Consider the following 16,592-nt stretch of genomic DNA (forward strand, 5'->3'; position numbering starts at 1 on the left):
ACCGACTCCGGATGACATTTGTAATTTGGCCCACTTTAATGTTTTGGGACACTATTGTTAATTATCATATTGGACGCTTTAATCCTTCAAATTTTAAAATAGATAAAATAATTATTATTTATTTTTTTAGATAATATAATCTTTCTCCTTTCATTAGTCACTAATGATAACTGTTGATACAAAACTTTAAGTCGTAAACATAGTCTAAGTATTCAAACGTACAAGTTAGACAAATCAACTTCTAATATAAAGTACAAAATAGTCTCCGAAAAATTTAAAACATCTCAAAACAGTTTTTTCAAATATTTTTAATTTCTTTCAAAAGTTAATGTCTTATAATATTTTTATGAGTCATAATAATAAAATATTATTAAAAATATATAATAAATAAAGAATACAAAAAATAACAAAATATAAACTAAAAGATGATTTTATTTTTTAACACTAAAATGTCAAAAGATATAACATTATTTAATTATTAACATATGATATCTATATTGAAGTGATGTAAAAATATTATAATAACAACTAAATCTAAGAGATTGTTGCATTACAAAAGTCATTATTTATATACCTAAATTTTTAAGATATTGATACCAAATAAACTTAAAAAAATATTTATAAGTGAAGAAATTTATTTTTTTCTTGATATAACTATTAATTGTAGTATCACAAATAGCTTTAATTACAAATCTATTTTATGCAATTTTACAATTAATGAATCTCAAAATTTTTAGAAAAAACATGAACAAAATACTTGAATTTGGCAAGATACTTTTTCTTTAAATATTTGTAAAGTTTTAGGAATTTTCACATTACATTAGAATTTTGTAAATCATTCACATTGATTTTGTAATTGACCAAAACGTACAAATTTAACTTCATAAATGATCTGATTTGTATTGTATGCAAGTTTCAAAGTGTTATCTTCATAAACATTTGCACAAATATTTTTAATTGCTTATGTAAAAAATTTTATTTTAAATGAAAATTTTCTACTAACTTATTCTCTTCTTTAATGATCATAGAATATGATACTTACAAATTAAATTAATATTTTGTATGATAAAAAATAAATATGGATTCATTTAATTATTTTAAATTATTTTTTATAAAAAAATTAAAATTAATTTATAATTTAATATTTAAAAATACATAATTTTTTTGTATATATAAACAATCAAATTAAAAATAAATAGCTAAAAATTTTTAAAAATTAAAATTTATCAATATAAAAATAATTATATATAAATAATTCGAAGGGACTATTTTGAATTTTTTTAAATTTTTTAAAAATTATTTTGAGATTTTTTTTTAATTTTTCAAAGATTATTTTATATTTTATTTTTGAGATTAATCTGTCTAAATCACACACATAAATACTTAACGGTCAAATCAGCAATTATATTAATAACTTACAAAAGTAAACGTTAGAATTATTTTATATATTTTAAAATCTGAAAAATTAAAACATCCAATTTTAAATATCTCAATATTAATTTGGGTAATTACTCTAATGTAATTTTTCCTTTAAAAAAAAAAAAAACTTATACCAAGACCTGCTCATGCATTACACATTTCATTTAAAACTTCTCAAATCTACCTTATACTTTATGCGATATTATCATCTTCCAAATAGCATATAACCTGTTTCACCTGCATTCAAGTTTCATAATTTTCTAGACTTATTTGGGTGAACTTAAAAAAAAAAAAGTGGTTTTATTTTAAAAAAATTAAAAAATAAAAACAACTGATATTTAAATATCTCATTCTTCTAGACACATATACCAATGAAATGCTTTTTGTTTATTTATATAATCATACAGAAATTTTCCATAAAAGTTCTGACAATACATAACTCACTACAACAATATAGAACATATATATACATCCAATCTATGAACTAACTTTAAATCTTTTTGTAAGAGTAAGATTCATTACAAACATATCATGCAATGCAAATATTTATAAATATATTGATTTAAGAATATAAATAAATAAAATGAATAAATATAGTAGTGTGTATTTGAGAAGTTGGTATTATCATTGGACCCTGCAAATCAATATGGTGATTTTATTTATTTAAAGATAATTAATTATATTTATATACTTAATTAATGAAGTGAATAATTAAATATTCCAATTAGCTAAATTGTTGAAGACTTCTGCATTTTCAATTTCTGCATCAGTGAAAGTTAAAGCCTTCTGTAGCTTTCTTGGAGAGAAAACCTCAACCTCAGCCATGTATGTGGCAGTTACAGGCCTGTGATCTGACAGTTTAATCTCTTCTCTTCTATAACTTAGCAATCTCAATCCGCTTCCGTAAGAAAGAATGCGATCGCACCTGAAATACAATTCGTTAAGATATAACTATTCATATGACTTCTTTCTATCTGTCTAAGTTTTTTGGAGTGATTTCATTATACAATAGTGAAAATTCGGTGCAGTCAATTTCAGGTGAAGTTGATAGTTGAGAGCTGTTAGATAAAAATTTAGTAAAATCAGTCAAATCATTTAACGGCTCTCAAATATTAACTTCACCTGAAGTTAATTGCACAGTAAACTTCACGTGAAGTTATAGTTGAGACCTGTTTGATAAAAATTTAGTCAAATTAGTCAAATCATTTAACGTTTCTCAACTATCAACTTCACGTAAAGTTACCTTATAAAATCATTGGAGTTGTATGTAAATGTGAAATTATTGTGAAGCATACCATGATGGTACACGTCTTCCTATCTTTGGATCCTCTCCATAGTACTTATCTGAATTAGCCTCATACTTATAAGTTGGTGCGAAGTTTAACTGTCCTTCTGACCATCCTTCAAAGACACCCTTCTCCATTTCTTTCGCCAGCTGCACAAGTAAACAACAAAGTTTTTAAGAGGATAATTATATATCTAACTTTATTTAATTAGGACTCGTTAATAAGTGGTAGAAAATTCATGTAACCTCCTATTTCTATTGTTAATGATAATATTACCTGGTCTTTCTCAAATAATTTTGACCACTGTTTTTTTGAGATAAGATCTCTTGTTTTCTCATATGACAAATTGATTCGGTAATTCAGATCGCCCAACCAAATTACTCTCCTGCAAATACAAAAATTGAAATTGATCTAAGTCATTATGTTACGTTTCTTTTCATACAAAACATACAAGGCCATATAAGTAATTTCCTATATAAATATATATATAAGAGAAAAAATCTTAAACTAGCAGAATTTAGTGCATGTTTGGACGCCATTATTTTGTTAAAAAAAGATTTTTTTTTTCAATGAAAAAAGATATTTTTTAATTTTTTAACGTGTTTGGCAAATTTCTAGTAGTAAAAGTAAAAGCACTAGTAAAATAAAAAAAAAAATCTTTTTTGAGAAGCTGTAATTTACATCTTTTTTAAAAAAATCTTTTTTTTTTCTTAAAAAAAAGATGTTTTTCATGTAATAAATAAACAAAAAAGTATTTTTATATTGTTATACCCAAACATAATTGATAGATAAAAAGACCTTTTTACATGAGATATCCAAACATAAAATTACTTTTACTTCTCTATAAGATCTTTTAAAAAAAGATAATTCGAAAAAAGATCTTTTCTTAAAAGCTCACCCAAACAAGCCCTTATTATTTGAGGAAGTATAGGGAGCCAATGGAGTATCTGTACAAGGTGTATAATGAGAGTTTAGGGATGTTCGATTCAGTAGATGTTTATTATCCTTGGTATTCGGATAGTTATTCTGTATAGTATGGGTGTATTGTGTATGAGAAATTAGTAGTATTTTATTCTGGATGTTCATTTTTTAACTCATACTGGGTCAAATAAATAACTCATTGTACACATTGTACAAATATTCCATTGGCTCCTTAGCGAGTTTCTTATTATTTTTGGCTAGTACTTTTAGTCAATCAGATCAATTATTTTAATCTAATAATCCAATAACATACTTTTAACCGAAGACATAGACTTACTCATGATCAAGAATATCCATAGGAAGTTGAATATCAGAAAGTGAATGAAAATGAGTTCTGTGATGAATCTCACGCACATCAGCATTCCTTCTGAGTTCATCCCCTTCTTTCTCACCAGCAGTCAGATGTGTGCATATAAAACAAAACAATGTTTGATATATGGACATGCTGATAGATATTGAACCCTGAAAAATAACACAAAATTATCTTTATTCGTCTATCATTATTCTCCTATAATGATAACAATAATCATAAACCACAACAACAAATTAAACTCACTAGACCTTGTTACCAATGTATCCCATAACACCAACTCCAACTGTTGAAACCTTCAAATTCTGAATGTGTTTCCTCAGATTCCTCCGAACCCAGATGGTGATGAAGATTCCAACCATCTGTTTGCTCACTATTCTTACATAGGATGATCTTCTCTTCCTCCTCATCAATGCTTCAAGATCAATCTCACCAAGCAAACCTATGTCATCCATCATGGTGGTTGGTTTGAAAGAACCATAAGTTCTGAAAGACTTCATTGTCTTAAATGACTTGAAAGTTTTCAAAGTCTTTGATTTGTTCAACACTTTCTGTGGCTGCAGATGCATTGGTTGCTCTGGCCAACTCAATCCAATTGATGTGTCCATGTTTATGTTTTCCTCCATGGGCGAGTCTTCGTTGCGAAAACAGTTCAGCCTGCTCAGCTTTCTTGGGTAAGAAGGTATCTGGCTTTGCAAATCAGAATCAGCATTTGTGATGGATTCTTCTGTGGCAATGTCACCAACATTGTTGCCTCCTTCTTCATTGAATGGATGAACTTCTTCACCAATGTCACTGTCACTTTCCTCAAGTAGAATCTCTTCTGCTACATCCGGGATGTCGGCCGTTGGCTTGAATCTGGAGGGGGAGGGAGGATCACTGAAGGATTTCATCTTAGTTGCCGGAGGCCTAACTCTGTTAAGTGTTTCTCTGATGATGTTTTCCCATTTTGGCGCGCGCCGAGTGTCTTCAGCACCAAAGATATTGCCAGGGTTCAAAGGTACAATCTCTTGAAAACTGAAAAATCATATATAGAAAGCTCTTATTGGATCCAGAAATGTTGTAAAGATCAAATATTTAGTGACATTATATGAGAATGTATGAATTACCCAAGAACATAGATATCAGCAGGGTGGTTGATGCATAACCAATCATCAATGTCTAAATCATCAGGTGGAGCTTCTCCTCCAACATTCCATGTCCCAACACATATTCTATTACACAAATTGATCAAATCAAGTTTAATTTGCAACTACTATATGTTGTTGCATGCTAATTAATTAATTAATTAATTAAGTATACAATGTTAATTAACCTGAGTTCCTTGTTGTTTATGTACTGAGCCCTGGAAGTTAATGACTTTTGCCTCCTTAATCTTGGAATAAAATCTGCAGCCTCATTCAGATTTGTTCTGTTCTATGAAGAAGATTGAATATTTAATAGCACAAGTGAAAAAGAAAGAAAGAAAGAAAGAAAGACCTTGATTAGTATGAGAATGAGGAGAATCAGAATCAGAATCAGAATCAGAATCAGAATCAGGATCATTCTGGTCATCAGGGTCATCAGCAGTGTAATCAGTTTGATTAGTTCCCATATTAAGCCATTTGCGCATCACCACGCTTCCCCAGAAAGCCTGCAACAAAAAATGTCACAAGCAAACAAACAAAGAAGCCATGCAAAGACAAAGAAAGAAAGAAAGAAAGAGATACCTGTGGATTGTTGGTTGACCGTTGCTTCATCACTCACTCTTGCAAGAACCAACCTTACTACTCTGATCTACTTTTAATCAATCACAAGAGGCAAAACAATGTCTTTCATTCAACTACTTAATCAACTTAGATAATTATGCTATAAATAAAAATAAGATATAATAATATAGATATACATAATGTAATTGAAAACTCTAAGTTTAGAGATTTCTGTTTTGTTCTTTCTGATTTTTATTGAATTCACTCTATCTCTTGATACAATATCGTATTATTTAATTAGAAGTTTATATAAAATATTTTTATATGCTTCAAAATTAAATTATATGTGATCTAATGATATAATTATATTCGAAGGTTGTTAACTTTGAGGTGTTTGATAAAAACTTAGGAAAAAAGAATCAAACATTTAGTTTTTTTGTTTTTTCACGGTATTTTTAATTTGAATTAATCTGTCACAGATTTGAGTTCCATTTAAAGATTTGTCGCTGGCCAATAAATTGCTGTATGCACAAAATGGGATTCAAATTTCTGATACTTGTTTAAGCGGACGAGTGAGTTGACTACTCGACCAACATGTAGGTGCCAATGTCACGGGGAATTGTATGTTGTATTATATACCCAGAAAACAATAGGTCTCACATCACATTTGTAACTAGACGGCAATAACTGGGTCCATGTCTATAAGAAGACAACATTTATCCACACATTTATTTTTTTTTTTTAAGAAAAAAAAAGTGTGAAGGGATTCAAGAGAAATAAAAAATTTTCACCAAATTAACATAAAATATATATATATATATATATATATATATATATATATATATATATATATATATATATATAATCAACCACTAAATCAATTATTATGTTATATACTTTTAATTTATGTTTTATATTTCATATATAATGGATTTTTTATGTACATATATCTTGATTGGTTGTATACTTGTATCAACATTATGCCTCCACTAAGAAAGAGAACAAAACTTACCAAATCTTAAAATGTGAACTTTGTTATATATGATGAAGGATACGTTGTCGTGTTTCTATCTCTATTAACAATTTAACTATTTATTATCTGTCACAAATATGACTTAATGTTAATAATTTAATATGGTAAAGGATAAACCACAGCCATTCAACTGACACGCCAACTAATAATGGTCTTTTTTTTTCAGGTTAATTTAATTACATGGTCTGTGTTTGGCTGTTCCTATTCTAATTATTGACCCTTTTTTATTTTGCAATACTTTTCACTAACGTACATTGAAACCCCTTTTAACAAGTAACCAATCAAACATTTGGGAGAATAATATATGTAATTTGGCATTGCCTCACCTAATTAAGACCCCATTGATCTATTCATTTAATTGGACAAATTTAACATTCACGGATTCGTGGATGCACCACTTGATTTATATTTTTAAGAGAAATTCTTCGCATACAAGCTATTAAGGCTTGTAAATCTTATAAGTCCAATTAAAACTAACATTCAAAACGCACTTCGAACTGTTCTTCTTTTTCTTCGTCTTCTTCTTCTTTTCTTTCGTTTCTTGCCTTTTCTTTCTCCTTCTTCTTCTTCTTCTTGCTGCACGTTCTTCTTCCTCTTACTCTTTTTTTCTCCTTTTCTTTCGTTTCTTGCCTTCTCTTTCTCCTTCTTCTTCTTCTTACTGCACGTTCTTCTTCCTCGTCTTTCTCTTCTTCTTCTTCATTTACGTATTTTTCTCTCTGTTTTCTTTCTTCGTTATTCTCGATTTCCATTATTTTTTGACATCAAGCTCTGAAATCGTTTTTGAAGAAGAAGCAGCAGAAAATAAAGAGGAAAAAGATAAAGAGTTCTGAATTATACATGTACTTCAACGAATTTTGGGTGTATTTCTTAAATCCTTTGGGTGTAGTTTTGTAATTTTTTGGGTGTATTTCTATAATCGTTTGGGTGAATTTCTGTAACTATTTGGGTGTATTTCTGTAATCCTTTTAGTGTATTTCTATAATCATTTGGGTGTATTTCTGTAATTATTTGGGTGTATTTCTGAAGTTCCATTATTATCAAAACAATTTCAAAACTTGATTTCAGAAACCATGAAAATCGAAAGAAGAAGAAGAAGAAGAAGAGGGAGAGGGAGAGGGAGAGGGAGAGGGAGAGAGAGAAGAGCAGTAGTTCATAATACATGGTGAGTGTAGCACTTTGAAAACAGGAAACAATTGAATAACGCATTAAAAGACCCGTATATGTAACAACTTGTAAGACTTGTAAGTCAAAAAGACTTGTATATGAAACAGGCCTCTATTTTTAATAAAAGAGTTATTTAGATAAAAATATTTAATTTTTTTAAGATATTTTTTAATAATTAAAATTTAATACATATAATAATCAATTATATTATATTATTTTTTATCAAAATTAGACTAGATAAATTAATTTAACGAAAAAATAATAAATCAAATTTTAAATTAATTTAAATTAATATTATTTTTTATAAAAAATAACTATAATATTTTTATTATAAAAAATAGTTAAAATAGTCTTATTATATATATTATTATTAATCAATTATATTATATTATTTTTTATCAAAATTAGACTAGATAAATTAATTTAACAAAAAAATAATAAATCAAATTTTAAATTAATTTAAATTAATATTATTTTTTATAAAAAATAACTATAATATTTTTATTATAAAAAATAATTAAAATATTTTTATTATATATATATATAATAATAATAATATATATAATAAGACTATTTTAACTATTTTTTATAATAAAAATATTATAATTATTTAAAAAAAATAATATTAATTTAGATTTATTTAAAATTTAATTTATAATTTTTTTAATTAAATTAATTTATTTAACTTAATTTTAATAAAAATAATATAATTTAATCAATTATATATATTAAATTTTAATTATTAAAAAATATTAAAAAAAAGACGTTTTAACATCTTTATTATGTGAATGCCTCCCTTTATTTTAACAAATATTGGATATTACTATTAGGATACTAGCTATTTAACTTGACTTTAAGATATCAAAAGTCACAAAATAATGATACATGAAGAACATTTTACTGCTTAGTGCTTGCTTACCTACCTGAAATATATTATCATATTGATTAAGAACAAAATAGTATATGACATCTAAACTTATTGTCATCATTGGCTGCATTATTTATAAATGTGTAACAACCAAATTAATTAACGAGCGTAGATAGGTAGAGAATGATATGATTTGGCGCACTAAAAGCCCCATTAATTAATAGGATCTATACGTGTAAAGGGGAAGCAGACAGGAAATTAAGGGATTGCATTCTTTAAAACGTAATTTGTTGGATAATTGACTTTAATTAAAAGCATAAAGGAAGGCCGCAACCACAAGAAATTAGAGCATTCAATTATAGCACATGATGATGACAATAGTTGGTCCCCGTTTTTATGTGAAGAGTGAAGACTATAAATTATGGATAATAAATTAATAATAGTATAATTAGAACCTCCAAAGATTAAATCAGTACAAAACGTGAATCTTAAAAACAATTTTAGAAATTTAGCCTTGAATTAAAATTATAAATCTGATTTAGTTATAGATATTAATAAATGACTAATTAGTTGATACAATAATATTTAATGCTCAAGTGATAAAACAACGCTTTGATAAGGAAAAAAACTAGTTATATCGAAGATAAGGATTTTTTTTTTCAAATTACTAGGCCTTTTATTTTAAAATAATAAGTATTCACTTTCATTTTATGTTTAGATACACTAATTGTTTAAAAACCTTAAAAAATGAAAAAGACACGTATTTTAAAATAGAAAGAATATAAAAGTAGGTAGCTAATATTGTATTTTAATTTATTATTACTGATCAATTTATAGTTATAGTTCTGAAAATAAAACAGAACTCATCAGACCAACTGAAAATTAACAATCAAATCCTCAGTCTAATTTAAAATAAAAATCGACTATTAATTAGTAGATCAATAAAAAAACATTAAATCAATCCAATTTTTGATGATTAATTGGTCTTTAAAACAATAAAATATAATTTTAAAAAAAATATATAATTTTAAATATTTAAGAGAAATAATATTAAAAAATTATCAAAATTTATTATTTTTTATCATTATTTAAATATCAACTCAATTTTTTTAGTTTAATTTTTTTAATCTAATAATCTAACAATTTACTATATTTCATGCTTTTAAATTCTAATAGCCATATAACATTACACTTAATTTAAATATTTAATCACCGATTCAGTTTTGTAGAACTTTTGTCAATAATTGTATACAAATACAACAATATTGTTCCATTCATTAATTATTTCCTCGAATAAGATCACAAGTTCCCAACATATGTCCACATCGACTATAAAATGGAACATGTGTTTCACGGTGGTTGTTTTAACTTCAAATTAAATAATTAATTAATTAATGTGTTTACTATGGCCTATTGTTATAACTTATAAGGGTTTCCACCGTGTGAAGAGAAATAATAACGCGTGATAATGACTGATGAGTTTCTACTTTTACTCTTTTAGTACATTCGTTGCAATTTGCCCCGTCACTATTGGAATATATTTAACAGCACATGAGTTCGTGTAAGTGTAAAAATATTAAATAATTAAGATATTGTGAAAAAAAAATTGTAGAAAAATAATTTTTAATTAATTAATATTAGATAATTTTAAAATTTAAATTGATAATCTAGAATTTTATCTCAAGAGTTTATAATTTAAAGTATAAAATTTAAAAAATAATTAATATTAACTGAAAAAATTAATTTCTTAATATTATTTGTTTTTCAGTCTCTTCAACCACCAAAAAACTAAAAATGCATTTAGTTTGTATTTGTATTTTTTATTTTTATTTTTAATATTTTTATTTTTAAATTCTATAAAAAAAATAAAAATAATAAAATTTTATCTTTTGTTTTTATTTTTTATTTTCTTCATTTTTAATAAAATTATGAAAATAAAAAACACTAAAAACAAAAATAAAAATACTATCCATCATTGTTATGTATGTATATGTTTGATTTCAACTTGAATAATATGCATCCTATATTTTGTTCCTATGTTACTAGCTATATATAGTACTATCCATTCTTCTCTTCTTTGCTTTAATTTGCCGACACTGTGTTTAGTAGAAGAATAACAGTGATGAAAGCTCGGATAGACAGATCTTAAACGAATTGAACATGCAAATTAATTAATTAATAATAATCAATAATTAATCATGAAATATATAGTAAATAATAAGTAAGAAGCATACCTTTAATTTGTTGATATAATTATTATTTGATATTTCTTGTTCTTAACTATTATGTGCTTCTGCTGCTACTTCATCATCAGTAGCTTCTTCAGGCTTCAATAATTCTCCGATGAAGAAGTAAGAGAAGAGAGAACAGAGACAGTAGCAGCAGATTTATGATGTTTATATATATATGATGATCACAAGAATAAGATGCTAACAAATTGCTAAATAAACATATTTATAACAACATTGGTCACTATCAATTTAATGGGAAAACAGGTAATAGATATAACCTTATTGATACACGTGTCATATATCCATTCACATATCTTGTCTTAAATTATTCTTAATTATAAACACTCCCTATATATTGTCTTTAATTAAGCATAATATTTTTTTATAATAATATATATTTTTCTTAGAAAAAAGTACAAAAATAATAGTATGTATTAGTTAATATTTTTATTTCTAAAAATTCTTATTTTTCAAAAAAGTTACTGTATAAGATTTGTAATTTAGAGAGAGATAAAGTTATTAAGGCTATATATATATATATATATATATATATATATCCTAATAACCTACATACTATACTAGCTTAGCTCTTACCAGATTTTACATCAATACCCTTGACAAAAGTTAAAAATTTATGATTTAAGATTTAAAATTTAATATTAATAAATTAAAATATTTTTATTAAAATTTGTTATGTTTGTTGAAAAAAATTGATTTTCTAACATTACTATTTCTAAAAACTTAATTATAAGTATCAGTTAAAAAAAAGTATGTAGTAGTAATAATATTTGCAACTAACACAGAGAGAAAATTATATTATGTAAGGTTCATGGATCACTTGATGCTATGAATATGATTTATATAGTTAACTGATTTTTTTGTTCTGGATATATATATGCATGTTTTAATAATATTATTATAGAGACAGGTTACCAAATTAAAGCTTTCATGCATTTCCACGTGAAAATTGTTTTGCTGCTACTCTCTTTAAGTAAAAATTTATCCATAATTATTTTTATGTGAAATTAATAACGGTTAATTATTAGATAATATTTAATTAAATATATTAAATTATTTAATAATTTTTAATTATTATATTCGTATAAAATAATTGCATATAACTGCACGTAAATTTCCATCCATTTTTAATCTCTAATTTATTGCGATCCCACAAAACCATACAATCATCAATCAATCATGTGCAGTGCGTTGAATTTCAGTCACTCATTTAAAGAGTTTTCTCGGTACATAGATTTTATTTTTTGCTTTATTATCTGTCCCTGCATGACCATGGAGGCAGAAGAAGGATCTTCCACCACTTCTATTTTTGTACTTTAGTTTTATATCTTGATGAAGGCATATATAAATAATATAAGGAAGGAAGGTACAAACAAATACTTTAACCATGGTGCCAGTAATTCTCAATAAATAAATGGTAAATCGTCAAAATAGATTAAATTTATCAGGTCAATTTAATTATTCATTTAAACAAATAGGCTTTATTTTTAAAATTAAATTTGTTTTAAAATTTCGAGTTAAATGAATTGAGTCCAATTAACTAAAAAATATAGACTAAACAAAAATGGTTCGTTTAATATATTTTTTATAAGATAAGATATATTTTTTATTTTTAAAATTTGTAATTCTTTTAAAAATATTCATAAAATTTAATTTATTTAATTTTATCTCTAACGTTTTCGATTCATTCAATTTTATTTTTAACATGTTTGATTTGTTACAAAATTATTTCTAAATATTTTTAACTTTGTCCCTAATATTTTTATATTAGATAAAGACAAAATTAGAGGTTTTCAACCAAATGCAAACAAACCCGAATCACAAGACATAAATCAGTAACAGCAAATAGAAAATGAACAAAAGAAATGCCAATAATAGAAATTGATAGAAATATTGCACGAACAGAGGACTAGGAACGTAATCAATGTTTCTAGACTAAGAATAGGGATTAAAACATAATAGTGGTTGAATTAGGATAAAATTGAACAAAAGGCAGAAGATAAAGGGATGAAATTGAAGCAAAATTAATAAAACAACAAACAAATAAATTAAATTGAGACAAAGGGGTGAAATTAGAACAACAGGACAAGGGGGTAAGAAGGGAGAGGGTAATCGAGTAGTGCACAAGGATTCGAGAATGAGATTCGCGCCTTTGCTCTCTTTGGGTTCGTACGAAACGAGAAGACTGACTCCCAAATACCGAAGGCGATAGTTTTTTATTCAGATCGACAAAGTGTTATTTGTTGCTGTTGGAATACCGAACAGGTGCTATATTGACCGATCTGCAACGGAGTTTAAAAGCGCTAATAAAATCGCTGGTATCCCACCAATTCACAGCGGTTTAGGAAATGACTGGTAATTTTTCGCCAAAATTTTCCGTGTATGTTGTAGTGAGAGTTGACATTACTAGTTTTGATACAAATAAAAAACTTCGAGACAAAATTAAATACAATTAAATGTTAAGAATATCTTTAAAGAAAACCACAAACATTAGAAACAAAACACATACTTTATCCCTTTTTATATTTTTTTAAAAAAATAGCACTTTTGACCAATACTTTTTTTTTTCTATTTGAAAATCTAACCCATTAAATAAAAAAAATATTTGTTTATGATTTTTATCTAAAAGAGATTTTTTTGTCAAAATATTTTTTAAAAAATAAAATAAAAAAGTAAATGAGTTGTAAAATATGAGTTGTAAAATTAGATTTAATTACTCTATTGGTCCTTATAGTTTCGCAAAATTTTTAATTAGGTTCCTATATATTTTTTTTTCTTTTTAATTTGGTCCATGCACCAATTTTTTTTCAATTAGGTTCCTTTTCACAGTAATTCGTTTAATTAAATAGGGACCTAATTAAAAAGAAAATTTGGTACATGAACCTAAATAAAAAGAAAAAAAATATAGGGACTCAATTAAAAAAATTTGGTGTAAAAACTCAATTAAAAGAAAAAAAAATATAGGTGTAAATTATCGCTTATGAATAAAGGGCACTTAAACAATGGACCAGCCTGTTTAACCTGTGGGTTTAAGCAGGCCGAATTAAACAAGTTAGACTGGTCCGTTTGACAACCTTAAATAATTGTGCATTTAAATATAATTTAATTTTAGTATACTATTAATATAAAATAATTGTGTATCTAATTATATAATGTTATTTCAATAAAAATAACGGTCTAAATAATTATCCAAAACGATGAATATAATTAAATGATCATATAAAAGTTTTATATTGTAAGTGAATTAAAATTAAACTTATTTAAATAAACAGCTAGGTATAATGTTTTTACGTACAAATAATTAATAAACTTTTAATACACTAATTTATTTAAATAAAAAATTATTTGAGAGAAAATATAAATAAAGGTTGGCTTTTTTTTTCGATAAAGTATAAGAAGACAACACATTCACTAGTCAACATAAATAACATCTTAAATAATTAATTTTAAAAATTAGATTTTAATTAATTAAAAATAATCATGTTTTGAATTTGAATAATTAGAATTAGGTAACGTAATTTCTTCTAAACACATTCTCATACTATGTCCCAATTTCTTTTCATCAGTCAATCCTCCGCCGATCAGATTGCTGCATATCCACCTTTGCAGTGCGCTATCGTCATTGGTGGGAGCTCTCGCACGTCCTTTCCTCCCTGTCGTCCACATCGCTGCTACATGAAGAAGTCGCGCAAGTGACGCAATCACGCGCGATCCCTGTGGCGCCGCTGCTATCTCAAGTTCTCCATCCGTCGTGCCACGCAATGTAGAATCCGCACCCCACGGCTCTCCATCCATTGTCCACAGCCGCCGTCGGGTCTCCATTCGTGATGCACGATCGACTATGCCACGACGACTCCTCCACTCGCGACACGTGATCTCTGCGGCTTCATCCTGTGATGCGCCACCACAGAAAGCCACCGCGAATCCCCCACGGTCCATGCAGCACCGTCGAAGACGTTGTTGCCGACCACCCTGCGACTCTTCTTCTTCTTCTTCTTCTTCTAGTTTTTCTTCCTGATTTTGGATGATTATTTTAATTAGTTTTGGAATTTTTTTTCTAACTTTTGGATGATTCTTTTTACTAATTTCGGATTATTCTTTTTTCTTTGTTTTGGATTTTTTTAGATTTAGATTTTTTAATAGTTTTAGATGTTTCTTTTCTTATATTGAGTTTGGAAAACTAAATATTAAATTAAGTGATGAACAAATATTATTGAGTTATTTGTTTGTATGATTTTGTTGTGTTTGTGTGCAGAAAATAAATTAACTAACACGGGTCCAAGGTGCAAATAATCAAGATCCATCAATAGCAAGCCCACACATACAAACCAATTCCAATTCAGCTATAGCAACATTCTGATCCAAATTGAATGGCTAAACTATGAGGAAGAAAGAAATCAAATAGGCCCAAAGAAAAGATCCAAGCCCGTTCGATGAATCCACCAAAACTCAACATTCAAAAACTTGAACCCAAGTTCAATTCATTCGAATTTCATCTTGCTTTCACTGAAAGCTAAACTCTCTCTTCTCTCTCCTCTCTCTCCTATCACATCACTCTTTGAACAAAGAAGAAAGAAAAAATATCAAAGTTTTGGATTCTCGTACCTTATCCAAATGGCAAGAAGATAACCGACACCAAGTGAATCTTTAGAAATAAATTAGGTGATGATGGTAGTACAATTCAAAATAAGGCTAGATTAGTGGTCCAATGGTACAATCAAGAAGAGGGTATTGACTTTGATGAGTCATTTGCTTCGGTGGCTAGAATGGAGGCAATAAGATTGTTGCTTGCCTATTCTGCCCACAAAGGCTTCAAACTTTTTCAAATGGATGTTAAATGTGAATTTTTAAATGGTTTTATTAATAGAGAAGTATACGTACCTCAAAACCTCCCAGTTTTGAAAACAAAAATTTTTCAATCATGTTTTTAAACTTGTAAAAGCACTTTATGGTTTGAGACAAGCTCCTAGAGCTTGGTATGAAAGGCTTAATGCCTTCTTGTTGCAAAATAACTTTCAAATGGGTACTATGGATACTACTCTTTCGTTAAAGAATCTAATAATCATTTCTTGCTTGTCCAAGTGTATGTAGATGATATTGTGTTTGGATCGGAAAATGAAACCTTGTGTGAAAAATTTGAAAAATTAATGACTAGTGAGCTTGATATGAGCATGATGGAAGAACTCACATTCTTCCTTGGTTTGCAAATCAAACAAACTCCTAGTGATATTTTTGTGTACCAAGATAAATATGCCAATGAATTGGTGAAGAAATTCGGTTTAGAAAATTCTAAGCCCATGAGTACATCAATACATCCTAATACTAAACTTAACAAGGATAAAAATGAAAAAGATGTTGATGAGAATCGATATAGAGGTATAATTGGATCACTTATGTATCTAACATCATCTAGGTCGGATATTGTACAAAGTGTGGGTGTATGTTCTCGTTTTCAATCTCACCCTAAGAAATCACATCTTTCAGCTGTTAAATGGATCATTAGATACATAAAAGACACATATGATCTTGGTTTGTGGTATCCTAGAACTAATATTTTTGTGTAGTTGGGTATTGTGATGCAGATTTTGTGGGAG

At 27.0% G+C, this 16,592-nt stretch overlaps 1 protein-coding gene across 2 annotated transcripts; it reads right to left on the bottom strand.

Moving 5' to 3' along the window:
* Nucleotides 1-1,922: 1,922 nt before the first annotated feature.
* Nucleotides 1,923-11,160, bottom strand: LOC130950460 (type IV inositol polyphosphate 5-phosphatase 3-like). 2 transcript variants are annotated; one of them, XM_057878951.1, is made up of 10 exons: nucleotides 10,984-11,160; nucleotides 5,706-5,775; nucleotides 5,476-5,629; nucleotides 5,312-5,384; nucleotides 5,106-5,210; nucleotides 4,248-5,013; nucleotides 3,964-4,148; nucleotides 2,982-3,090; nucleotides 2,715-2,854; nucleotides 1,923-2,344 (listed from the first exon to the last, which is right to left on the bottom strand). In XM_057878951.1, the coding sequence occupies exons 2-10, from the start codon at nucleotides 5,733-5,735 to the stop codon at nucleotides 2,131-2,133; spliced, it is 1,776 nt and encodes a 591-aa protein (XP_057734934.1). In that variant the 5' UTR covers nucleotides 5,736-5,775; nucleotides 10,984-11,160; the 3' UTR covers nucleotides 1,923-2,130. The 2 variants fall into 2 exon arrangements, with proteins under 2 accessions (XP_057734934.1, XP_057734933.1); XM_057878950.1 differs by having other exon boundaries at nucleotides 1,924-2,344; nucleotides 5,706-5,772.
* Between the last annotated feature and the right edge of the window lie 5,432 nt (nucleotides 11,161-16,592).

Source organism: Arachis stenosperma, chromosome 9 (assembly GCF_014773155.1).
Source record: "Arachis stenosperma cultivar V10309 chromosome 9, arast.V10309.gnm1.PFL2, whole genome shotgun sequence".
NCBI classification, from domain to species: Eukaryota; Viridiplantae; Streptophyta; class Magnoliopsida; order Fabales; family Fabaceae; genus Arachis; species Arachis stenosperma.

Bases quoted from the DNA above. Each gene is read 5' to 3' on its own strand.
- LOC130950460 (XM_057878951.1), bottom strand. From the start codon at position 5,735: ATGAAGCAACGGTCAACCAACAATCCACAG. The intron at 5,630-5,705 runs GTATCTCTTTCT...TTTTTGTTGCAG, and splicing joins GGTCAACCAACAATCCACAG to GCTTTCTGGGGAAGCGTGGT. The intron at 5,014-5,105 runs GTAATTCATACA...ATGATTTTTCAG, and splicing joins GCTGATATCTATGTTCTTGG to TTTTCAAGAGATTGTACCTT.